At 31.8% G+C, this 26,430-nt stretch overlaps 4 protein-coding genes across 4 annotated transcripts; 1 reads left to right on the top strand and 3 right to left on the bottom strand.

The window, feature by feature from the left end:
- Nucleotides 1-2,978, bottom strand: LOC133782634 (uncharacterized). Its single transcript, XM_062221969.1, has 7 exons — nt 2,828-2,978; nt 2,626-2,745; nt 1,904-2,121; nt 1,509-1,652; nt 907-1,124; nt 496-754; nt 1-350 (listed from the first exon to the last, which is right to left on the bottom strand). The coding sequence occupies exons 1-7, from the start codon at nt 2,904-2,906 to the stop codon at nt 222-224; spliced, it is 1,167 nt and encodes a 388-aa protein (XP_062077953.1). The 5' UTR covers nt 2,907-2,978; the 3' UTR covers nt 1-221.
- A 1,812-nt stretch (nt 2,979-4,790) lies between these two features.
- Nucleotides 4,791-6,368, bottom strand: LOC133782627 (uncharacterized). Its single transcript, XM_062221963.1, has one exon. The coding sequence runs from the start codon at nt 6,228-6,230 to the stop codon at nt 4,908-4,910; it is 1,323 nt and encodes a 440-aa protein (XP_062077947.1). The 5' UTR covers nt 6,231-6,368; the 3' UTR covers nt 4,791-4,907.
- A 3,654-nt stretch (nt 6,369-10,022) lies between these two features.
- On the bottom strand, nt 10,023-14,271 carry LOC133782618 (ethylene-responsive transcription factor-like protein At4g13040). The gene is made up of 7 exons (XM_062221956.1): nt 13,901-14,271; nt 12,389-12,499; nt 12,164-12,294; nt 11,760-11,844; nt 11,089-11,269; nt 10,640-10,761; nt 10,023-10,548 (listed from the first exon to the last, which is right to left on the bottom strand). The coding sequence occupies exons 2-7, from the start codon at nt 12,429-12,431 to the stop codon at nt 10,409-10,411; spliced, it is 702 nt and encodes a 233-aa protein (XP_062077940.1). The 5' UTR covers nt 12,432-12,499; nt 13,901-14,271; the 3' UTR covers nt 10,023-10,408.
- A 10,282-nt stretch (nt 14,272-24,553) lies between these two features.
- Nucleotides 24,554-26,386, top strand: LOC133782611 (wound-induced basic protein). The gene is made up of 2 exons (XM_062221944.1): nt 24,554-24,723; nt 25,959-26,386. The coding sequence occupies exons 1-2, from the start codon at nt 24,653-24,655 to the stop codon at nt 26,026-26,028; spliced, it is 141 nt and encodes a 46-aa protein (XP_062077928.1). The 5' UTR covers nt 24,554-24,652; the 3' UTR covers nt 26,029-26,386.
- Nucleotides 26,387-26,430: the final 44 nt, after the last annotated feature.

Genomic DNA, 26,430 nt, shown 5'->3' with positions numbered 1-26,430 from the left:
GAACAAATTAAAGAAATGACCTTAAATCTTTGTGTACTGACCCCAAATCGAATTGTTTGGAATTCAGAAGCGAAAGAAATAATTTTATCGACTAATAGTAGACAAATTGGAATGTTACCAAATCATGCGCCTATTGCCACAACTTATCTACTAAAAAAATGCAGACAAAATTTATCTCATCAAATCTATATTGGGACAATCAAATAGTGAAAGAGAGTTATTCAAAAATCATATTTCGTTCTTCCACTCATCAAAACAAGGCACAACATATCTGATATGTCAGATGAAGAGCTGAAGAAATTCCAAGACTCGAGCATCAGGCGCTTCCTTGAACCTTTAAAATGAACAACCTGCATTTAAGATTTGGAAACACAAGCCACCATTTAGCATCATAATCCCCATTTAACAGGAATGAAACTCCATAAACATCCCAAAACATAGATAAAATCAAGATTCTGATGACAAGTTGTTTATATCTGTTCATAAAAAATATACCTTTACATCTAAAGGCATGCCATGAAATTGGCCTGCACCTTCTGGTGGTGTCCAATTGTATATAGCACAAGGTAAAAACAATACCGAAGCGCCCCCAACATCCTCAACGAAAGCTTGGGCTTTCGAAAATCTTCGTATGTCAAAAGAAGGATGTGATTTCACAACCCATGCAAGAGCTAATTGATCTCCAAGCATACGAGAAGCATTTATGTATTTTGATTTGTAAACTTCAAGCACTTTCTGTAAAAAATTCTTTGCCCTGCAGAACATATAATGAATCCATGAAACATCATATTGGTTTCAAGTTGAGTGCAAAAGACAGAGAGCAATTTGAGCACTGTATTACTTTTGTTTTCTTGCAACTAAACTGAGGTACAGGAAAGGCAACCAGATATAATGCAATTTAATCACCTTGAAATTCCATCAACAGTCCCCCTAACTGCAATGAATCCTGAATTCAAAGGCTGATCCTTGTTGTTTCTGAAGGTAAGAGCCAGATGAAAATTTGGAAAGTCATGAAATATGTGCCCTAAATCATCCACCACAGCTATATCTGAATCAGTAAAAATGTAGTGGTTAACATGTTCTGGTCTCCGAGAAACCTCCCGGAGTCTTGTTTCCAAGAAGGCCTGTATTACAAAGTTGATATACAATTTCAAAATTCAGTACTGCCAGAATACAAAAACAATATTTAGATTACTCCTTTGTCTCACAGTTTTCTTAGAAATATATTTCACTAGTTATCTTTCAACGGTGACAAGGCCATAAAACCCCTATCACAAGAATTGAAGAAGTACATAGTCATAGATTAACTGTATTATAAAAACTTCATATAATTCAAAAAACTAAATAAGAAAAAAAGTGGAATTCAATTACCATAGCAAATTTTAGAGCGAAAAGATTGAACGCATCGAGCAATCACAAGAAAGTGGGAACATATAAATTAACTGAGAAACATGCTAGTCCTCAACAGAAATCTTCTATAAACAATTAATGATACAATATGCTCTTACAATGTAAGACCTGATTCTTTGAAGCATCAACTTGTCTCGCGAATATTCACCTTGGATTGGATATACAGTGACCCCATTTCTGCTTATTGAAAAATCAGATGCTGGATCAGTGAGAATAACTAGATTGCTCTGAGGCATTGTCACCTGCATAATATAGAATATGTCAAGATAAATACAGATTTCTTCACATTCTAATCAAATACTCTTAAAAGAAAAAACTAGACTTCTAAATAATCCTTTTAAATTCTGAGAACTCAATAGGTATTTTACAAAGCTCAAATTTCTAATCTAGGACTACTAAGTAGATTTGATGGAACTTCAACAAGATTTACATAACTTTTTTTCAATCAAAATTTCAAAGTAGCATATCATACTTTAATGAATCAACAAACTACCTGAATAAAGTTAACAAAAGTATTCAAAATGGCCATGGACCTCTCCTCTTTACTATATGAAACATTCCCAACAGTAACCAAGTTTGATGCTTTCTCATCTGCACGCACGCTAATGGTGGAATTATAAATGGTAAAGACAGTGACAAATTCTATCTTCTCTCCAAAGTTGGGTACTTGGGAGGAGGTTGAAAACTTGGTCTTGTTCAGAGCTTTAGAGCCTGCACAAGTGAAAACAAAAGAAACCTGAACAAGAAATAACAAAACCCCAAAGTTGAATCAATTGCATTCCAATAGCTGAATATATCAGAAACACCATATCTCAAATCATGGAGAAAAAAAAGCAGATAGCTACTCTAATTGCAATAATCACAAGATACAATTTCTTGATGGAATGGTACTTAGAAACCAGTTTAAGTTTAAAAGAATTAGATCTTTCCTCAAATTTTCAAGGGAGACCCATGTCACAGAACAGTGAAACACCCAATACTGATATGAAAGAGACCAACCATATCTCAAATCATGGAGAAAAAAAGCAGATAGCTAGTCTAATTGCAATAATCACAAGATACAATTTCTTGATGGAATGGTACTTAGAAACCAGTTTAAGTTTAAAAGAATTAGATCTTTCCTCGAAATTTCAAGGGAGACCCATGTCACAGAACAGTGAAAAACACCCAATACTGATATGAAAGAGACCAACGACAAAAAAAATTATAGATAACCTTGGCATTGCAAGCGATTGGGCAAGCCTTGACCGGCAGCGGGTCCAAGAACCAAATGATCAAACTTGGTCCTTTTGGTGGGCAGATCTCCAATGGTAGTGCTTTGATGCAATTCCCTAACTAAAGTTCAAACCATATTTCGTCAGTGTCGAGCAAGAAAAATACTAGTAACAAACATAGTTAGAAGAAGAAGAGGAAATACCAGAGAAAAAATAAGGAAGAAAGCATAGAATAGGAAGAAGGATAAGGAAACGACGCCATCCGCCGGGGGCTCTCATCATCAACAGGGCGAGACCATGTAAGAATCTCTCTATCAAAGTAGACTGGTTTGGATTGGAAGAGAGACGAAGGAGAAGATGATGAATTGCTTAAACGACATGTCGTATATATTTTGTACAATCTTTATGTTTTCAGAGGATGATGAATTAAAGTTGTCGTTTTCTTGAAAATGTCGTTTTATGATAATTGTTGTTTTTTCACAAGTTGTCGTGATTCGGTAAAATTGTCGTTCTATATAAATGTTAATTTTTTTCCCGTTCACATCATCATATTTGATCCACTCATCAATAAAATTATTTTAATTGCTTTTTAAATATAAAACAATTAATATATATTTTACTTAATACAAATACTATTAATAAATTAGAAACCACTTTAAAAAAATTAGAAACCACAAAAGTTAAGTTCCTATCATTAGCAAGAAATAACAAACACAAAAATTTGAACACAAGACCACCAATCGACTAAAATTTATGAGACGCAAAACTACACAATATGAACCCTAATTTTTTCTTCGCACCGTTGATTTCACCCACCGCCAGCCACCACCACTCGTCTGTTCGCGAGGCTCCACATCTAAATCTCGTTGCCCTAGCTCGCAAGCCTCCGCCCACCGACGAACTTGTAAACCCTAACAAACCAATATCTATTAAAAAGTGGGTTTAAAGATGAACAAAGAGGGGAAAATAGAGAGAGAGCAACCGTGAAAGATTGGGGAAGAGAGAAGTTGAAGAAGATAAATCTGTTTTTTTTTATTATTAATTAAATGAAGACTGTAGGTTTATTTAAGGTTACTTGATATGCTTTTAATTTTGTAATTCCAAAACTTTTTTTTATTATTTTAGTTTATTTTTAAAATAGTTTTTTAAAAAATAATTAAGTATTTAGTATGTGGCCCAATAAATTATGGATACTAAAAATTGAAGATTTGCTAAATTATGGACACACGTGTCCTAACTGCAGATAACAAGGAACTGTAGTTAGGACTGACAATTCATGTAAACGTACACGATTATGACACGATACGATTAAGGTAAACACGAACACGATACGATTATTAAACGAGTCAACATGACACGAACACAATAACACGATTATGACACGATTAATCATAACTGCATGAAAAAATTCATAAAACCTATGAAAATTATTCGTGTTATCATGTCTGACACGATTATGACACGACATGATGATTGAACGGGTCAGCACGATTATGACACGACACGATTAAGGTAAACACGAACACGACACGATTATTAAACGTATCAAAAACTCAAACACGAACACGATTATTAAACGTGTCACCCAAACCCATTTATTTTCGTGTCGTGTCGTCGTATTATGACCCAAATTGCCACCCTAGCTGTAGTGTTGAGAGGGTCTGGTTGGTTCGCAATTGGAAAACTCTATTTTCAGAAAGTGTGTTTTTTAAATAAAAATTTGAATTTATAATCTGAAAACATGTTTTGAAAATATGATTGGTTCAATATCTAAACATTGCTGATTTTGAGTTTTAAAAAACTGAATATATGGTTAGTAGTGATTCTGAAAATATAAAAAAGTGATAGATTTGTAAGATTTTAAGATATAATGATTTAGAATCATAGAAAACTTATTTTTCTTGTTTTTGATTTTAGATCACAAAATTAGAATACTAGTTTGAATTTTATTTTCAAAACTATCTTACCAATCACTTATTCTTGTAGGTCCCACTGATTTCAAGTTTTTAAAATTATAAAATGAGATTCAATACTATGGCAATGAGACCTAGCCACTAAAAATAAAAAATGAGTAAGTGTAAAAAAATATAAAGATTAGTGGAGTTTGTCGACAATTAATAAAAAAAAAAGTGTTGCAGCCAATGTACAGCTACTAAACTAAATAACTAAACCAGTAAAAATAAATTCATTTCATTTTGGTAAAAAACAAGTAACCAAGCAGTAACACTACAAAAATGATGAGACTTGGCACTTGGAATGAAAATATGGCTTGCTTCGATAGGACTACATGCTGCTGCTGCTGCAAATCTTAGTGCCACTAAGAATATAACCACCAAATGCACACATCTGCATGAAAGGATGGGTTCTCGAAGGAAGGACCTGATATTCTCGCAACCAAGGCTCTGAAATTTGCAACCCAATTGCCATTTTCTCAAGCTGTAGATTGTGCATACACGTTGCTAGAGGCTGAAGGAACTGGTGATAAATTGCAAAAGGAGCTGAATTTGATAAAAGGGGCAACAAATCTTTAACCAAACTCCATGTATCCGAATCCGGTGCAGCAACTATCAGACTAGAAAAGCCATTTTCTTTCCACAATTTGATCACTTCTTCAGGTGCTTTCTGCCCAGCTTTCTTTACAGATTTGCAACTTCTCATTACATGAGAAATGTCATCTGAGGTTTGGTCATGATGATCTAACAAGCCACCTTTCATGGTAGAAGAATCACCCTCATCAATTTGATCTAAGCTCCCATTCTGGGTGGAACTGGAAGTAATAGTCAAGTCATCAAGAGAAGACCGAAGAATGCTCTTGCAAATATCACTGCCAAAGTTGAATATTCTCACTATCTCTATAGAACAAGGTGTCTTTCCAAGGTAGGCACTGCATACATGACCTGAACCAGTACCTCCCAACCTTTCAGCCACAGCACCAGTAACCAGACCACCAACCATATCGACCACAAGGGCTTCAGAATTTGCAGAGACATTAGCAAATGACAGTAAAAGAGATAAGGTATCAACTCTCAAAAACCCAATTCTTGAAGGATATTTCTTGAAATAAGCCTCGCAGATACTCCGAGCAACTGGGCGCCTCAATAGCACTTTGGGGGCATACTTCTTCTGCTTTTTAATCCTATATTTCTCTTGGGAAAACAATGTTTTGTTCTCAAATGTCGAACTATTTGCAATAAGAGCTTCGACTATATCATCACCTGTTGCACCCTCTCTTCGCATTGCATCTATGTCTTCCCCAGTCAAGCTCTGAGCTTTATTGTCATCAACGAGTGCTCGATTGTCCTTGGACGACTCGTCTTTCGATTGAAAACCATTACTTTCTTGAGCATTGTTACCTTCTGAGGAGGGACTGGAGCGAGTCAAACAAGATCCTCCGCTTCCAGTTTCGACGCGGAAAACTGAACCGAATGGGCAATCGATCAAGGGTTGCAGAGAATAGTTCTTATTACCAATTTTCAATGTCGCAGCCGCAGATAGACGAGCGAAAACCAAGCGATCGCCATCGTTGATATCGAGCAAGACGCTGCAACCTTCCCATGTCACTCTAGAATTTTCGACTGAACCGCTTTTGGTATTAGCTTCGGCCATATCTCCGATCCTTTATTAGCTATTATTTGAGATTTCGGGGGGAGAAGAAAATAGAATTGGGGAAGAATCGAAATCGAAGTAAAATAAAGAATGAAATTAGGGTTTACGAAGCAGAGTAAAACCCTAAAATAATTTAAAGTAAAAAAATCTCTTATATGTTGAAGAACGCGAGTATTATTTATAGAAGATTTTCTTCAACCAAGTCCTAATAATAATTACCGATTTAAAATATATAAATTTAAATAAATATATGATTTCAAAAAATAAAATTAAATAACTAAATATATTTAATAGGTTTTATAATTTTTTAGGCATTGTTTAAATATATTTGTCTTATTTACCATTTGTTTAGATCTTGTGTTCTCTTATAGATTACTTTTTTGACTTTATGTTTTATAAAATAGTTTAAATAGAACCTTAAATTCGATTTTGATAAAAAAAAATTCAATTAAAATCACAAATAATTTACCAAACTAACAATTCAGAAAAAAATAAAATTATTCTACCTAAAAAGTGTATTGTTATATTCAATTTTTTCTTCATCAAAATTGAGTTTAAGGATCTATTTGAATCATTTTATAAAATTTAAAGTCCAAAAATAAATTTTTTAAAACAGAGAGTCCAAACAAATAATCAGAAAAAATACAGAGCCCAAAAAAATATAAACCTTATTTAATATTCAAATAACCAATAATTGTGATAAGTAGAAAAATATCCCAGCACTTGATTATTTTGAGGAGATCAACTAATTAATCTTTAATTTTATACCTAACTTAATTATCATGGTTGATTTCTTTTAAATATCTCTTCTTCGTAAAAAGAACAAGTGTTATTGTAAATATTAATGTTACTTTGGATGTTTTTTCTTTTCTTTTGATTAATACTTTGGATGTGGATAAAATTACAATATTTTGTGTATTTGATCTATTTTTTTAAAGAAAATTAGTGTAAAAATTGGTGACATGAGAATTAATATATTAAATTATGAAATGTGTGCTTATTGCCAAATTTATTAAATTATATTGTATTTTTTTTTTTGTTGAATTCATCATTAAAATTTTCTTATCCAAGAGAACCAAATTGCACCAGAAACAACCCAAGGAAATAAAATGTTGATTATTTTTATTATCTTGAGTGTATATTAGAGATTTTTAAAAAAATTGGTGAAAATTGCCTCTATTTTTTTAGTAATTTTGCACTTTGTCCTACTTTTAATAATTTTTTGCAAAGTGATATGTGTTTAAAATTCGATCATTTGTCTAAATTCTTCGACCAGCTGTCTAAAATTTTCGATCGACTGTTTGAATTTTTCGACCACCTTTTTAAAGTATGAGAGACTATTTTGCAAAGAATTATCAAAATTAATATAGAGTTCAAAATCACTTTAAAAAATAGGTCATTTTGCCAAATGACCCTTAAAAAATCATTTTACATTTGCAAAAATGTATTGTTCTCATAGATAATCAGAAAAATAAATATTTGATGTGAAAACTACCCATTTAAGGCAACCACATTCAAATTTTGAGTTCAATTATTTATCTAAGATTTGGTATTTAAACAGTATCTTTATCCAAATTCAAGAAAGCGTAGCATAATTTGACCCTTAAGATTCAAAAAAAAAATTAGGATTAATCTAAAAATACCTAAAAAGACTATCTCCACAAATGCACCTAGTAATACCTATATATAAATATATATATTTTTATAAATGAAAATTTCATTCAATGGTAACAAAAACATAATACACTACTAGTCGAACACATAATACTTATGAAAGATCAAATATAATATCTCGAAAGAGTTGACCAACATAATAGGGTTGCACGTTAGGCGGGTTGGTTGGATTCGGGTTTGTCAAGTTTCTGGTGGAATAAATTATTACCGAACCCGCCCGAATTACTATCGAATTTTGTCAGGTTCGGATGTGGTCGAATTCGGGTGTGAGAGAAGTGTATTCAAACCCACCCGAAATAGGGTTGGATGTGGTCGGGTGAGGCGATAATCTTTTTTTTCTTCTTTTCATTGCAAAATTAAACTTTTAACTCTTTTTCTTTTACAATTGGGTTTATTTATTTTTGTGAACTTTTAATTGATCAATATTTTACTATTAATTAAAGAAAGAATTAAAAAACTTACCATCAATATTTTTTATTACTAAAACTAAAAAATTAAAAAACAGAAAAAATAAATAAATAATTGGTCGAGTTCGGGTGGGTTCAGGTGATGGGGCCTTCGAGTTTAACCTAATCCAACCCAAGCATTTGATTTACGTCATTTTTCTTGAGTTTTTCAGGTACGGGTTGGGCGGGTCTGTCAGGTTGACGGGTTTTTAGGTCCATATGTACAGCCCTACAACATAACATTCAAATCGTCGTGAATAAACTCTCCAAATGGGAGCTTTGACATATTATACTTACAAATGGTAACAAACTAAAAATTTATCAAAAGGTAGCAGTTAAATAAAATTTCATTATTGACACTAAGATAAATTTTGGACTATTAATAAAACACACACAAACAAAAGAAAAACAATAAAAGAAAGATTCACAACATAAGTCGACCACTGTTAATCCTCCAACCACAACGATTGTCTTCGCCATTTCCCTCAACCTATTTGTCATCTTGCGACCGCAAAACAACTAATACCACAAAATAACGATGCAAAAACCATATATCGAGGCACCCCTACCACACCGCCGAACCAGAGTAACACCAAGGTGATGGGACGCGATAGTGGAGTTCTGGCAAGCAACTAGGAGAGAGTGTAAGAGCTACGAGGCGCCCCTACCACACCACCGAAACCAAGTAACACCAAGGTGATGGGGCGCGATAGTGGAGTTATGGCGAGCAACTAGAAGAGGGTGTACGAGCTAGGAGGCCGACAGCTAGGAAAAAGAAAAAGGATTCTAGAGAGAAGAAAATACCTGTTTTGTAATAGCTACATGTGTTGATGTGAAGGACTAAATAAATTTCATATATCAAAGACTAAAAAAAAAGACAAGTGACATTACAATGTTTTGTACTGCTAAGAGCACTCACATTAGGTGTTCTACTCAATCCTTTAAAATATCACATCAAAACACGCATTTTTTTATTTTACCTCTAAGTTTTACATTATACCATATATCAGCTTCTCTATATATTTCTTTACATCATTTAAATATTATATCTTTAAACATATTTTATTATGTAAAATAAAATAATTGAAAAAAAAAATAATAAATATATACTAAATAGAGAGAGAAAAGTTATAAAAAAAAACATTAAAATATTATATAAATGATATATAAATGTTATGTAAATGTAGATATGAATTAATTGGAGTTTGTGCATAGCTATTATAAATATATGTATAAAAGAGCTGATGGAATATGTTTTTATGAGTTTTAGTTAAATATTATAAAGAAAGTATAGTATAAAATATATCACAAAAACATACATTTTTATAATTTACCTCAAAACTTTTACATTATACCATACATATGCTTCTTTACATTATTTATATATTATAATTTTAAAAATATTTTATTTATTTTAAGAAATAAAATAATTAAACATAATAGTATCACAATCATATATATATATACAAAAGTTTATAAAAAAATAATAAAATATTTATAGCTTGATGAATAGTATTTCACTACATATAAAGAAATATTATTCATTTAGGTAAAAAAATATAACTTTACATCATCAAATGGAAGACTACTAACTATTTTTTCTCTATATTATAAAGAATAACACATTTTAGCTCATCCAATATAAGTGTTCTAAGTAGCTAAAGCCATGCACTGCAACATCAACTTAAGGAAAATTTAATAAATTGTTAATTATGCCTTCTATGTATGTGTCTTTTCATAATCAATTTTTAGAAGGCATTGTTTAGTACATGAGCATAATATAAATAGTAAGAAGTTCTAAAATTTGGGGAAAAAATACCTATAGCTACTCCTAGGAGTAAAGTGGAGCAGAGATACTGATGATTAACATATATAATTATTATGAATAAGTAATATGGTATGGAACTCTTTATTGGGAGTTCCTTTACCAACTATAAAATCTTCCATGGCTGACCCTAATAATAAGGGTCTTTTATACACTGGAAAAAATTAGGCCTATCAACTAGAAACTTAACTGTTAGAACCGGAATATTCAGCCTTGTTCTTGAACCATAAATCTCAAGAGACTGACATGTCTGCCTCCACATCTTCTGAACCAGAGAGATCATTTTCTTCATTCTTGCTGTCTGAATCATCATTCTGCAATGGGGAAGGCTCGGGGCTCTTCTCCGGCTCTGTTCCAATCCTTCTTCTGTGCTCTGTAGTATTTATTTAATAAAAGCAAACCCTTTAAAGGTATGAGACATAAAATCTTAATAAGATTGACAGGAGTTGTAAAGGAAAGATTACTTTTATGGGTGATCGCATGCCGAGTCATGGCCAGGAATTCTTCCCATTTGAATTGTCTCAGCTCCTGTTTGTCCGCCTCTGAAAGCTCGAAATTTGGCTCCCTCCCACACATGAAAGCAGCCCTGAACATAAGCAGGAGCCATTGTTTTAAGTATAACAAATGTTGAACATAGCCGCAGGTCCCATTTCGCCAAAAGAGTTAAGCATGTAGGAGAATTAAAATTCTATTGAAAGTTACATGGGAAAAGATGCAACATCCAAAGTAGAAAGCAACAACGAAATATATCATTGTTACTTGAACTCCTACTAAAACTTCAAAAGGCAGAACAGCATAGAACTATCTGACTCAGAACTGTTTGTAACATGTTAAAGAATCCTACACTAAGTTCTTTAATCTGCATATTCTCACTCTTCAATTAGTATCAAACCAGATAAGGTGTAATTACTACCTGTCATACAAGCGAGCAGCCTCTTCTTGTGAACCGACAGTACCCAAGTGGATTTGTTTCTTGTCAACTTTAATTGCTGCCTGCCATTTCATATTTTTGTAATAGACACCCCTCATCAAACATTGTTCTTGGTTTTGAAAATTCTTTCTCCTGTGTCGCTTCCTGCGTTTTATTGGTGGCCCTGCCATGATATGACATTCCACAATAGAATTCATATTAAGCACATGCATAAATTCTAATAGAAGCTAATTGATTAAAGGTGTTTGTGAATATTATATGAAAAATCCAACAAGTTCATCCTTCCCAGAACTTAAAAGTGACCGATGAAAAGAAAATATCAACAGGATTTCTACATATTTAACCATTTCGAATGGTTGATTTTCGAAACATGGTCAAAACAAACTATAGACTTGAGACAAATGAAAAACTATTTATAGGAGATAGAAAACCATTTATGCAGGTGTGGAAGAAAGACTGAAGATGCAGAAAGAAGAAGTATATATATATATGGTCCATGTAACACATCAAAGCAATACTTTTAAAGAAAAATATAATATGATATAAATAAGTATATGTGATATGCCTTCTGTAGAGGTTTTTATTGAGCAATTTCATAATCCAATTGGTTAGTATTGACATATAATTATACTTGAAACTTGAGAGCAACAAACCTGAGACTTGCTGATTATGCTCCTCTTTTAGTGAGCCACAATCAGATACATTTGTTGACCCTTGTCCTCCCTTGACACTTGTATTCTGATCAAATGCACAACAAAACAAAGATAAGTTAAAAAAGGCTACGACAGTACATACATTCAAAATGCAAAAAATTATATGGCTGAAAATTGAAGACTAAAGAGTGTCTATTTGTGTATCATATATGGTTGACATGACCAGGGATATCAATTAAAGGTCTTACTATAACATAATATTTATATAGAATAGAACACAGGCCAATATATACGTGTTTCAAGGTCTGGCAAACCATCAAGAATTTCAGGTGATACCTTCAAACAAAACAATGCTTCATAAGATGCATGTTATTCATCAATTACAGCTAGAAGTCCACTCTTACCCCATCCGGTGGCTTAATCTCATCCGAATATATGGGATGCACACTGATAGATTTGGTGTTCAATGAAGAATTTGCAGGAGTCTTTCCATTGCCAGAAAACCTGGGAAGTGGGGTAAGAAAAGAATTTCTACCTGCAAAGGCACTGCATATTTTTTATCTAGAAACAATGACATGAAACATTGAGTCACAAGCTAATTGACATCACTGATATCAACTAAAATTTACCAGAGCATAGTCCCAGGAGTTTGCGCCTTCTTAAGCTCACCATAACTGTGACTAGCTTTCCTAAGCAATGCAACACACACCTGATGCCCTTTCTCCTATATCAGCTCCCACCTTGAATAATAATAATAATGAAAAAGGTATGATTTTAGAAAGGTACCATGAAAGCAACACTTTAATACATCATTAAGACAAATATTGCGTATGCAAATGCATGTAATATACAATCATACACATTACAAGTTACAAAAGTTCAATTTTAGAGATCAAATAAACAAATGACAGTATATCAGCTTAGAGATTAGCATTAGAAACAAAGCCACCCATCACGTTTAGGTTGTATTCCCAATAAGTTGAGTTAAAAAGGGCAATTTACTTGGTTTAAGACTTTCATAATCCCTCTAAGTGACTCCTAATCAATTAACTAACTAAGATGTTAGGGGCCACTATCAGTATATCATATCAGGAGAGAAACTGGCCTCCATCAAATAGATTTACCTGTATATTATGTAAAGCAATCTCAGTGAACAAGGATGAAAATCTAGAGAGACAGCAACCCTGATTGTTATATCACAGGCATAGCTTTTTAATAATAACTTTAAAAGGCAATGTTTTATAAACAGATTTGCAGAAGTGGCTTGTTGTCCCTTTTGTGACAAGTGTGAAAAAACTTGGGCAATGTCAGTAAAGGCAAAGGCACCTTAGGGAGCAAATATACGTGGTCAATCAGATGAAAGATCACATATTTAAAAAAACTTACTATTTTAGCACTTATCACAAAGAATCAGGCTCACGTAGTTATCAGCAGTTCCATTATCTACTAAAAGTGTGTAAAAGCTGACTCAATATCGGAACAAACAACTATTGACCAAGATTGATACTTCGTCTTTAACTTTGTCAAATCTATTACAGTTGAATTGAAGTGACTATGGAAACAATGGCATTGATACTTTAACTATTAACCGAATCTCATTGTGGAAAAAGAACATAATAAGCTAATCCAACTCCCAAAAAACCATCGTTGGAACGGCTTCTACCACAGATAGAGCAAGAAATAAAGTGTAATTCCTGAAATTGATACACCAATTCTTGAAATTCTTGTATGCTCTCGCATCATTAACTCATAGCTCGAAAGATGGAAAAACTAAATCACCCCTTGAAACTGGATAGAATTAAGTCATTGTGAACCAGCTCAGAGGTCTAAACGCTTCGTTCACAAAAACTGCCTAATTTTTACGCTTGAAAAGCTAAGTCAACCACACCAACCTACCACCTTCTTCAAAAAACTAACAGCAAAGACAAACCCAGATGCCCAACAACAAAATAAACTCCAATATGACACTCAAACAAGCCACAAGGACCAAAATTAAGCCGAACCCAGAAAGCAAACAAGGTAAGAAGACATTTCCATGGTTTGAAGCCAGTCAATGCGTCAACGCTAAGATGCCCATTTACCAAAAACAAAGCAAAAACAAAAACCAGCCACTTTGAAGACAAGGTCATTGTGTTCTGTACCTCAAACCAGAGAAGTTGGCTGGCGACCTCAAGCGCTGGGGTTGACCAAGAAAAATCAACCAGTGAAACCAAACAAAACGAAACAAGAAGAAGAAGAAGAAGAATTTGAATTAAAGGAAGGGAAGGTGGCAACCGTAACAAGAGAAAAAGAGAGAAAGATATTGTGATTGTGGCTCATGCATCTACCACCTTTTGTTTTTATTTCTCTCTTTTCTTATTTTTAAAGTTTTTTTCTTTTTTTGAGAAGATGGAGGGTGGAGGTGGTGGTAGAAGACTGGTGGTGACTGGTGAGGTATTATGGCTTTAGAGAGAGAGATAGTCTAGAGAGAGAAAGAGAGACAAGGTTGAACAAGAGAAATAAAGAAAGAAAGAAAGGAAGGCATTTGGCTACGTATTTGTATTGGTATTGGTTCTTTGTGAGTACTTTAGTTCTAGTAGGTTGAAATTTCAGCGCTACCCCTTTGGTTTGGAGCTTCGGTAATTAACACTTTTTAAGCTCGTTAGGTAATGTGTATCTCAAACATTTATTAATTTACCATATTACCCTTTTCCCTTTTCCCTATTATTTATTATGATTGGTTAATAATTATTTAATCAACTTGCTTCGTTTAGTTCGAGAGAACTTAAACTTTAATAAAAATAATTCCTTTTTAAGTTTAACTCTCTCAAGTTGACCCATTGCCATCGGAGAAAAGGTCAAACTTTAATTGTTTTCTTTTTCTAATGATTTTTTTTTAAGTTCAACTAAACACGCTAACATTCTTTGTTTAGTTTCGTTTGTGCATGGTTTCACCTCAAATATTTTTACTTTTTGTTGATTATAAATATACAATTTTTTTTATGTTATTTTTGTAAAATTATTTACTTTTTTGATAATTTTTTTTATAAAATAGCATTCAAAATTGAGCATTGAATGATAAATAAATAAATAGTTCTTATACAAAGAACAATATTTTAATTAGATACTAGGTATAATCCACCTGCAATGTAATTTATGTTGTTCTTCATGTATGTTAGTGTCTTCATATTTTGTAACTCTTTGTTAATTATGTTTATTTTTTTTACCATGTCAATGTGAACACCTGCAACAGCAAACATTTCACAATAAAATGGAGCCTCATAATTCTTGTTATGGTATCAAGAGTCAATTTTCTAGTGAGCATACGATCCAAATAAATACTTTTTAAAAAGACACTTGAGATCCAAAAAGATAAGCGAGCTAAAAATGGTCACTTGTGATCAAGTGATTTAAAATTGGTGAGCGAAAAATTGTCACCGTCTTGAGAGGGATATTGGAGTATGGTGTCCCACATGGAATAAGTGTAAGAATATTGAGTCATTAATAAGTACATGAGTAACTCCACTAATCACCAATTAATTTTAAGATGGAGTCTCATGATTATTGTCATAGAGCTACTATATCTTTTTTCACACCACTCAACCACCGAAGGCACTATCTTAAACTTAGGCCCCATTTTGTTGGGAGAAATGAACATTTCATTCTTTTCCTTTGTTTGGTTATAAACTGAAATGTTTCGTTTGTTTAGTTAGAAACTGAAATGTTTGAATGTCATTCCAATACATGACAAAAAGAATTATCAACTTTTTTTTATTGGATTGGATACACTTTCACATGTAAAAGTAATTGATCCAATTCAATCAACACTTATTTAAATATATTCTTAAAAAATTTATAAATATATAATTATTGTTTTTAAATATTTGAAAACAAGATTAATATTTATAAGAAAAGATGCTTAATCTTGATAAACTTAAAACCTCTTATTATAAATCTAATATATGACATTAAAAAACAAAGAAAACAAAATCTAATAAAATAAAAACATGGAGCTTGTTGTGTTGTTGGAGATTTAAGAACTTGTGAATTTTGTTTATTTGTGTTGTTAAAGACTCAAGAGCTTAGATTTTTTTTTACTTAAGGAGCTTAGCTTATTATTGGTGATGTTGTTATGACTAATGTGTTTTGTTTATCTACTTGGAACTTATTGATTATGGTTGTTATTATTTATGTTTATGATTTTGGTAATGAGAAAAAAAAATGAATTTTAGTGAAAATTATTAAATTATTTATATTATAAAAATAATAGATCTAAAATAATCAGCCCAATCCGCATTATTGCATATTGGATTTAAGCTATTGTGTGAATTGTATTAGATCGAAAATATGAATTGTATTGATTATGAGCAAAATAGTTTCCCATTTGTAAGTAAAAATAACATCCCTATAGGCCCATTTGGTTAAGCATCTTTTCTTATAAATATTAATCTTGTTTTCAAATATTTAAAAACAATAATTATATATTTATAAATTTTTTAAGAATATATTTAAATAAGTGTTGATTGAATTGGATCAATTACTTTTACATGTGAAAGTGTATCCAATCCAAAACCCACAAGTACATAAATTTGCACCTTGGAAAATAGATTGAATTGATCGGATATTTTTTTAACACCCCTATTTTTAATATGAAAATTGCCACTATTGTCCCTTTGGTTTAAGCACGTTTAAGTCTAACTTTGATTAAAAAAAAAGTTATTTTAATTAGTAAAAAATAGCTCCCTTCACCAATTTTAGTCAATCAGTTCTTGTTTAAAAAAATACTAAAATATCATCACTTAAAATTCATTGATTTATTTATATATATATAAATAATCTATAAATTTAAACTCAAAATAAATAAAATCTAAAACTTAAACAAATAAAACTATTTTTATAGTTTTGGATTTTATTTATCAAAATTTAGATTTTGTTAAACAATTTTATAAATTATATTAATTCAAACAAATGTATTAATGTATTTTCAATGAAAACCATTTATTTTCATCAAACATTTTTTTTTACTAAAATTAAGTATAGGTGGTCATTTTCATCAGTTTTTCATCAGCAATGACAAAAGAGGCTATTGAATGTGGGAATTTAGGCCACTATACATGATGTAATACCCAAATTCCCTAATGTGGCTTAGTGCCTAAATTAAGAGTTATGATGGCCATAATTGATTTAACACATTATTATGTGATTATATGCATGATTATGTGAATATGATGATATTTGCATGCATGTGGGCCCATTTCTTATTAGAATTGCATTTTCGTAATTTTGGCTCGTTAATGACATATTTGTATATTTATGTGCATGTATGTAATATATGGGTGATACCACATTGTTATGTGGATATGTTTGAGCTATTCGGCATGAGACGATCCTAGGAAGCAAGTTAGCGGTTTAATCATAACGAGGTTAATTACCGAGGTCAGGTTGAGCCTAGGGGTAAGTTGATGTTTAGTACATTACCGAGAATGAGTAGGTAATGAGATATGATTTATTAATTATTAATTATTTGAGAATATTGGGAGTAACGGAATTTTGAGGACGTTATTTATGATTGACGGGATAGGTGGGAAATGACAATTATACCTTTGGATGACTTTGAGGATTAGAATGGCCCTAGGGGAATTTTGGTTATTTTGACCATTAGATATGCTTAAGTTTAGAAGGTTGTAGAAGGACTAAGGAAAAACAGAGTTCTTTACTCTCTCTCGATCATCGTTCTCTCTCTCTTTTCATTGGAAGCCAAGCTAGGGAATTCAATCTTGAGAATTGAGGCTTGGAGTTTGAGGTTGTGTTACAGCAACTGAAAGGGATTTAAATCATAAATGAGGTAAGGTTTTCAGCTTGAATCTCAAGGTTTTTGCTTTGTTTTTATGTGGTTTGAAGGCTTGAGAGTTTGATTGCGTAGTTGGGAATTTGACGGTGTTTTAGGTGTTGAGAGGCTTGGATTTTATTGTTAGATTAGTGGTTATGTTGTATATATGATTGGTTGTGATATTGGGATTGTTTGGTTGAAGATTTGGCTGAGTTAGAATTGAAGAAAATGCAGGGGAGCTGGGTTTGCGGGGTCAAGTCATGATCGAGTTCATGCAAGTCGCGACTTGAATGAACCCCAGAGCATCCCTTGGGCTCTGTTTGACAGGCACGCCGCGACCCGCCCTTGGCACCCAGACAGGGGGCTCTCTGTCTTGGGGGCGCGCCACGACCCTTGGGGGGCAGGTCGCGGTCCGCCTGTCTTTTTTGTGCCAGGTTGGGTTTTAACAAGTTTTAAACGCGGGTTTTCGATTCTTTTGGCTCGAGATAGAATCTACTAACCGTTTTAGTAGGATTTGAGGTTTTGGGAGCTGGTTTTTAGTCCATGAACCTTTTATTACTCGTTTTATTGATGAGATTTCATATTTGGTTATGATGTATGTTTTGTTTGCATTATCTGAATGAAAAACATTGATTTACGAGTCAATGATGACAGAAGCGCGTTGAGCGCTGGTCAAAAGCCTTGACTTATAAGTCAAGGGCGGCAATAGCGCACTGAGTGCTAGTCATTATGGTTAGGCCTAATCAAGAGTGTGATATACGCTTGACCGACCCTATGGTCGTTGGAAAATTAAAGCGTCAGGTACGTTGGGCCAGCTCTAAGGCTGGTTATACATAGGATAGGGCAGTGGGCCCCAGGGTGACTCTATAGTCCCATATCCTAGGGCAACGGGCCCCGGTATGACTTATTAGTCATTTATTTAGGGTATCGGCCCCAGGGTGACTTTGTGGTCATGTATCTAGGGCAACGGACCTTGATGTGACGCTGCAATCACTTATCTGATTAGAATGCATGCATGAGCAAGGTTATTACTGCTATGCATGTTTATTATGATTTTATGATATGTTATTAACTGGTTATGAATATGTTTAAGTTTTCTTACTGAGCATTTGCTCACCGGTGCTATGTGGTGCAGGTAAGGGGAAGAGGAAGTTGGACCAGCCATAAGTTGGAGAGCTTCGGTGGCGACGTGTACATATGCGGCTGCTCGACCACCACGGCGGGGGTTTCTCAAATGAACTAGGGTCAAACCCTATTTTGCTGCTTAGGTCGGCTGGTTATAACTTTTGAACTGTAATTAGCCTTTTAAACGTTATTTTGGGATCCCATGTACGAACGTAAATATTTTAATGAAATGGTTATTCCTTTTTGACCAAATTTTTTAACCATAAACTGTTAATCACGTTTTAGTTACACGTTTACGGCCTAGAGACTCGTTTAGAGAGTCTAACACTCTTTAAAACACACAGTGTAATGGTCTTGATTATCCAGAGTGTTACATGTACCGATGCAATTGACAAAAATTAGCGTCAGTACGTTATTAAGCTGATTTGATCAATTGCAATGGTGACTGTGCAAAAGCGACCCTAAAAGACATTTTGTAGTGATTTTTTGTTTTTTTGCTAGGTTTCTAAAAGTAACATTTTGGTTACTTACGATTTAGATAAGATACCAATTAGTTATTTTTCATAAAAAGCTTCATTTCTAGACCATATTATTTCATATGCATTTTGGTTACCTCAAAAACCTATTTGTATTAATTTATTATTTTATGATACCGATTATCCATTTTTAGGTTATATTATGGTGTATTAATATTTAAGATACAATTATGTTGACTTCAAGTCTATTTTAGAAACTAATGAGCTATAATAAAGTATATCAAATACTTTTTAATCTAGTTAATAAATATTAATGTTAAATGACTAAAATGTGTATTTTTTTATTATAATTCAAAAGTAACTTCTAAGTTTTTTTTTCTAGTTCGATTGATAAAAGACTATTATTACCTGGATGTAAATCACATTAGTAACCAACAAAATGTATTAAAACTTTTCATTAAAATGTTAATATGTAGTATACTAAAAATAAATTTCTAAGAAGCAATATAGTTATTTTTTGTAACTCATTAATTTTATAAAAAGTTATTTTTTATGATAAATTAATTAATTGGTATCTTATTGACATCCTAAGTAACCAAAATGTTAATTTTGGAAACCCACAGAAATTAAAAATCCGAGATTTTTTATTTTACGTAATTTTGTTTTGAAATCTAGTATTTGTTTTTATGATGTCGCGATACATTTTTGTAAATAAAAGTTTATAGTTAATTTTTGAAATTAAAATACAAAAACCCATATAAAATATAAATTTCTCTATAATTTATTAGTCTAAACTTAAATATTTGTAAACACATACATAATGAATAGACAGGACATTTTCATCATTACAACACTACTCATTACTGATTAAAACTAAAGCACAACTTATTTACACATTTTAAAAAATAATTCAAAAAATTATATTTAAGAAAATAAAGTAGATTAAGAAAATAAAAAATTTCCAGCAAGCAACTAATTGAATTCTTGGAAAGCTATAACTACTCAAACAAGTATTTAATAAAATTAAAGAAAATAATACTTGCTCGATCAAAAAGATCAATCTATAACTCAAATGCCTAAATATTATTATTTCTTTATAACGAATATTTAGGATGCCTAAATATTAATCAATTAACAATTCATATCATTTTATTTAGGATGCATTTTCTATTAAAATGTTATATATTTATATGCAAATACAAGTCAATATTAAATATAATACTATATAAAAAATATGTTATACATACAATTCAATATAATATTATATGATACAATACGGTACGATACAATAAAACGCATCAAACACACTATTAAAGCTTATATTTACATAACATTTTTTTTGACAATGTATATATTTATTTTTTATTTTTAAAAATAATATATATTTACATAGCTTGATTGAGTTAATTACCCGAGTACAAATTACAAACTAAATCACAAAACAAAATGTATTAGAGTAAGGATATGTGCACAAAAAATATGTACATAAATATAACACATAGTAACGTGTCCGTTATACTCGCCAATCACATTTATTGAAATTAAGATCTACTGTTTTAAAAAACAGTGTCATGTCACTGTGCGTAATATTTAAGTGCACATATCATATTTATGTCTATCTTAGCTATATTCATGTATGCACTAAAATTTTATTTATTTATTTATTACAACTACTTGAGAAAAAGCAATTTATATATTTTTCATATGTCCAATTCTTACCCGTACTCCAACATAATTTTACAACGTGTGAATATAAGTAGTTCATTTTTGTTTTTGGGTTTATACTTTTTTAGACAATGTGTTTTTTCTGATTATTTATTTAGATTCTGTGTTTTAAGAAAATTATCTTTAGACTCTATATTTTATAAAATTGTTCAAATAGACCCCTAAACTAAATTTTGATGAAGAAAAAATTAAATACAACAGCACATATTTTAAGCAGAATAATTTTATTTTTATTCTGAATTGTTAGTTTTGTGAATTATTTGTGATTTCAGTTAAGAAAACTTGACAAAAATTAAGTTTAAGATTCTATTTGAACAATTTTATAAAATACAGAGTACAACAAATAAGTTATCAAAATACAAAATCTACATATAATCAGTAAATAAGAAAAAACACGCAATCCAAAAATATATAAACTTTTGGAAAGTTCTTTGGTAGGGCCTTCAAAAAGAGCCTTACCGTAGGCTCTTTTTGTGTTCTTAATCTTTGAACAGTTTTCGGCGCGATTTTTTTTATGACCGTGTATATTGTAGTTATTTAGAGCATCCTGCAAATTTTTCAGAAAATTCTGAATAATTTATAGTGCCGAAAACTAAGTTCAAACATGCTATTTTCTACGCGCATAAAAAAATTAGTTACGAGTGCAATAATCTGTTTACGGCACTGTAAATTATTCGGAATTTTCTGAAAATTTGCAGGATGCTCTAAATAACTACAATATACATGGTCATAAAAAAAAATCGCGCCGAAAACTATTAACGAGTTGAGAACACAAAAGAGTCCTACGGTAAAATTATTTTTGAAGGCCCTACTATAGAATTATCCAAAATTTTTTTTTTTTTTTTGATACATGATCATTTGGAAGGAGGGAAAGAGTGAGAGAGACTAAGGGTAAAATGGTAATTAATAGAAGGGGATGGAGAGGTTATTAATAGGGCAAGTTGGTTGGTAGCGAGCATAGGCAAGGCCACCGACGGAAAAAGTGATTGGATGGACGGCCTGCCATGTCAGCATATAGATATTGTCCTGCCAACTCATCCCTTTTTTTTTATATTATTATTATTTTAATCTCAAACCAAATACAACCAATCATTAACCCTAATTAATTAAACCATTCTTAATCTAATTTTTGGTTAATTAATCACGTTGTTGGATTTGGAATAAAGTTGGGTTGGGTTACTACTACTAGAATACGCCCAACGCCTTTTTTGGTTTCATATTGGCCAAGTCAAGTCAACGTTGGTTTCTGCTCTTTTCTTCACAAACCATATAAATGTATGTATTGTATTCTTCTCTTGTGAGGCCCCACTTATCTTCTATTTAGTGAATTGTCCACCATTATTGGTATTGGTGACATTTTATGATTACATGTTTACATAATTTAATTTGAAAATTAAAATATATAGAATCTGATTTTGAATTACACCGTATTATTCGTCAAACGATACTATTTCATGATGTAAATATTATTTGATGCGGTATACTGTTATTAGTATAATGTAATATTTGGTGATATACATTTTAATTTTTAAATTAAAAGATGTGAGATCTAATATTAAATTTAATGAGGAGCTAGGGGTTGGGGTGGCCATTGTGACAGTCAGAATCTCGTGATTTGCAGGGGGAAAGATCGGGTAAAAACTATGCAATCCTACATCGTTTGGGAAATGTCAAGTGTGATGATTCTAAGACTGTGTAGGTATGTAACTACACAGTTGAAGAATGCTTAAATGGATTGATGGGTACTATCTATATTAACAAGATGCATCTTCTTTTCGGTAGTCCATCACTTGAAAACTCAAAAGTTAAACATGCTTGATCCGGAGTAATCTCATGGTAACTTCTTGGGAAGTTTTCCCAAGAAGCGTGTGAGTGAAGACAAAACACGCTGAAAAAACTCGTGTTAGTTTGCAGGGTCAATCGTTATTCTAGAAAACAGTCATAGTAACGGGTGGCGTTAGAGCCATGCTTCCCTAACTCTTTTTTTTAATCTTTGTACAATACATTTTTGAAACAAAATATGATAAATATATGTAAAGTTGTATATTGATCCCATAAAATTATACATTTATTTATTTTGTATATATATTAGTATAATTTTTATTAATTTGTTTTCGCCCCCCTCTACTTTGTAGCAATACTATTATTGGTGGGTTCATCTTGACCGTTGATTTTGTTATATTATCTAATACCTATATGATGAATTTAATTTATTGTTTGTTTATTCATGTCATTTATTAAAAATTTATGTACCAACTGCTTTAGTTGGATGTCGTGGCACCCATTAAACACTATTATAAATATCAAGTTTTTTTTTTGTATTTTTTTTTTCGAAATAACTTGTCAATTCCCACAAATTTATTGTGTTTTATTTTTTCTTCTTTGAAAAATATATATTTTCTTAAATTAGTTTCTATCATGTAACATTGAAGGAGGGTGGAGTTTTCATGATTAGTTTTTTTTTCCCATAAAATTAAATGTTAAACTTTATATTATTGACGTGAAAGTCAACATATGGTAACCTATTTATTTACACTACGCCATCTATATTTTTTTTTGTCAAAAAAATCTATCATTTTTTTATGAGAAGAATTCAAATATGGTAAACTATGCATTTTTGACAATATCTACATTTTTGGACCAAACTCAATTATAAAAATTTTAAAAAATAAAAAATTAAGAAACTATCATTTTTTTAAAAAATATACATACACTAATTTAGCTAAACATATATGCTTATTCATCATAAAAACACTACTATAATGATGAATGACATGAATTATTTACTTTAAAATAACCATTTTGATGGCTTCTAGCTAATAAAGAAAGGACATTTATACTACAAACAATCAAGAGGCCCAAAAAAGCCATGAAAAATTATGGTATCATTTGTTTCTTTCACCACTTTTTCTAAGAAAAGTAGCATAAACATTAACCCCTACAAATGTCAATTTTGAAAATGATTCCTCACCCCCACATAATTCTATTTATGTCCATTTCCCTTGAAGTTGATGGGTAAGTTTCTAAAAAAGATCCTCAAATTATGAAACAACAAATTTGAAATGTTCAATAGATTCCAAAAATATAAAGTGCTTTTACATTAAAATATGATATTTCAAAAAATAGAAAAAAAATTGTAATTGTTAAAAAGTGAGTCATAGTAGTAACCTTAAAGTAACCATTTGTTAAGCTCCTTTGATATGCTTTAATCATGATAAATATGTTTTTTTTTAATCAGTGACTATGCTAGTTTTCATCATAAATTTAGTTCCTAATCATAGTTTTCATAATATAAATTATTTGTTATTATTGAAAAAATATATTGTGAAAAATACCAACCTAGTTCGTAAATAAAAATTTACATCATAATTTTACAAAGAATATTATCTTTTTTATCTTTAAATTTTTACGGTATTATTATATGTTTGATATATAGTCAATATATACTTGGTATCAGATCCAGAAGTTATATATTTGAACTAAATAATTTGAAATTTGTGTTGTTAAAATGCTCTTTCTAAAATCGTAAAAATGACAAAAAAACTTAAAAATGAGTTATTTTTAAAAGAATTCAATAAAGCCCAAAAGGCCCAAATGCAATGAGCCCATTATGTGGACAAATATTTGAGAATATTACTGCACAGACAAAGCGTATTCAAATAGCTGAGGTTGCAGAGCCGTTGTAAAATTAGGGTTAGGGTTAGGGTTTTTGATTGATATATTGGGTGCATAATCAGCGGAGAGAGTAAACAGCGACAATGATCTACGACGTCAACTCACATCTTTTCCGATCCTTCCTCAGCCAGAAGGGAGGCTCCTCCGATAAGAGGTATTTCGTTTCTATAACTTTATCAAATATGCTGGGATTTTTTTTCCTCGTGTGAATATGATGAATATACATAGGGAAATTTATCAGCTTATTCTCGTCGTTTCATTTGTCTTAAAGTGACTTCATTAGTAGTTTTTAAGGGTCTAATAAGTTGTTGCTACTTTATTTGAACATTTGCTGAAATGGGTGTTTCTTCGATATATTGTTCATGGAATAGTAAGCTTGAGATACTTTAAATTCTGTATTGTGGTATTCAATTTTAATTTATGGATAGATGGATTTTGGGTACTTGTACTATGCCAAAAAAATTGACATGGTGAATAAGTTGAGATTCCGGGAGTTTTTGGTTTCTTTTTGTTTGGTCTGTGTAGTATGTTTCAATGTTCACTAGTGCTTTCCCTGTTGCATTTGTGGTTTAGGGGAATTTGTTCTGTTTCGTCGTTTTGTGGTAATTTTTGGATTGTTTTTGTAAGGAAACGAAGCAGAGGTGTAGGAATAGAACCTCTTATACAGGGCTTTGCCGCATTCTTTCTTTTGCACCTGGAAGCTTTAGTGAGAATAGTCAGCAATATGAAGATTAAATTTAACTATGAATTTTAGTGGTGAATGTTCGTTTCAAGATGTGATAATTTGATAAATAATTTGGCTTGTTTTGCCATGTGAATGTTTTCCTTTCTCACCCAGAAGCTAATTTAGTTAGAAGACTTGGGCGCATGAGGATTGTAAACTATTAATTTTACTGGGAGCTAAAAATTCAAGTTTGTGATCATTTATTTTGTAGATTGAATAATATGTTTAGTATGCCTTTTATTAAAATCAAGCATATCTAGATGTGCATTGTTACTTATAATGCATTAGTAAAGCTGTCTAATTTTGAATGGGATTGAAAGATGGCGGGACCAAACTTGGGCTTTGGTGCCCAACTCTCCTTTTTCTTTCAACTTATCAGTATTTCTCGCACACAATGCTCAACATGGGAAGGGTGTGCACTCTGTACCCCTATGTGGACTGGTGATCATGCATAGGTTCTTAGAATGATAATAATAACAGTAGCACACGACCTAACTTTCCCCTCCTATTCCTTGTAATATTTATAGCTTATGTTATGTCTTATGTTGTTTTCGTTATTGTCTTTGTATCTGAGCTACGTTTTTGGTATTCCATTGTATTGATGCCCTGTGAAGTTTTTGACATTTGGTTGCATCTTTTTTGTTTCTTTCTCTTTTCCCTTTCAGGAAAATGGAAGACAAGCCCAAGGAACCAAGATTTAAAGCCAACGAGAACAAGCCTGTGATGACAGAGTGATAATAGCAGCTTTTAAACTCTTTTACAATGGGATTACTTGGGTGGTAGGCATTCTAAAGGCTGTGAGATGTTATTATTTTGGCGACAGTTGTCTAAAGTAAAATCGTCGGTACCCAGTCTTGTTTGAGCTGGTTATGGTGTCTATTGGGTGTGGTTCTTATGTTTACCAAGCTTTTTATGGCCAACTTTCATAGAGAACCTTTACAACTCTAAAGTAATTTTAGCTTTGAGAACAGAAAGCAAAATAATGTGCAATCTCTTGACATTTGGTGATCCCCCATTTTTTCATCCCTTGAGTTTGCTTATTGTAACTCACAAGTTGCTTTAATATGAAGTCATTTTCCCGGGTTTACCGCCATGATTAGATGTTCTTTACCAGGTTGATACAAAAATTCAGAGTTC

Source organism: Humulus lupulus, chromosome 1, assembly GCF_963169125.1.
Source record: "Humulus lupulus chromosome 1, drHumLupu1.1, whole genome shotgun sequence".
Taxonomy (NCBI): Eukaryota; Viridiplantae; Streptophyta; class Magnoliopsida; order Rosales; family Cannabaceae; genus Humulus; species Humulus lupulus.
The sequence above is the reverse complement of the archived record's forward strand: the minus strand, read 5'-3'. Positions and strand labels throughout refer to the sequence as shown.

What these genes read in the sequence shown, in the direction of transcription:
- LOC133782627 (XM_062221963.1), bottom strand. Translation starts at nt 6,230, where the DNA reads ATGGCCGAAGCTAATACCAAAAGCGGTTCAGTCGAAAATTCTAGAGTG.
- LOC133782618 (XM_062221956.1), bottom strand. Translation starts at nt 12,431, where the DNA reads ATGGTGAGCTTAAGAAGGCGCAAACTCCTGGGACTATGCTCTG. An exon ending in GCATAATCAGCAAGTCTCAG is followed by an intron (nt 11,270 to 11,759) that starts GTTTGTTGCTCT and finishes ATATCATGGCAG; the next exon opens with GGCCACCAATAAAACGCAGG. An exon ending in GCTGCTCGCTTGTATGACAG is followed by an intron (nt 10,762 to 11,088) that starts GTAGTAATTACA and finishes GCTTATGTTCAG; the next exon opens with GGCTGCTTTCATGTGTGGGA.
- LOC133782634 (XM_062221969.1), bottom strand. Translation starts at nt 2,906, where the DNA reads ATGATGAGAGCCCCCGGCGGATGGCGTCGTTTCCTTATCCTTCTTCCT. An exon ending in TCTTCCTTATTTTTTCTCTG is followed by an intron (nt 2,746 to 2,827) that starts GTATTTCCTCTT and finishes TTTGAACTTTAG; the next exon opens with TTAGGGAATTGCATCAAAGC. An exon ending in GCATGCCTTTAGATGTAAAG is followed by an intron (nt 351 to 495) that starts GTATATTTTTTA and finishes TCTTAAATGCAG; the next exon opens with GTTGTTCATTTTAAAGGTTC.
- LOC133782611 (XM_062221944.1), top strand. Translation starts at nt 24,653, where the DNA reads ATGATCTACGACGTCAACTCACATCTTTTCCGATCCTTCCTCAGCCAG. An exon ending in GGAGGCTCCTCCGATAAGAG is followed by an intron (nt 24,724 to 25,958) that starts GTATTTCGTTTC and finishes TTTCCCTTTCAG; the next exon opens with GAAAATGGAAGACAAGCCCA.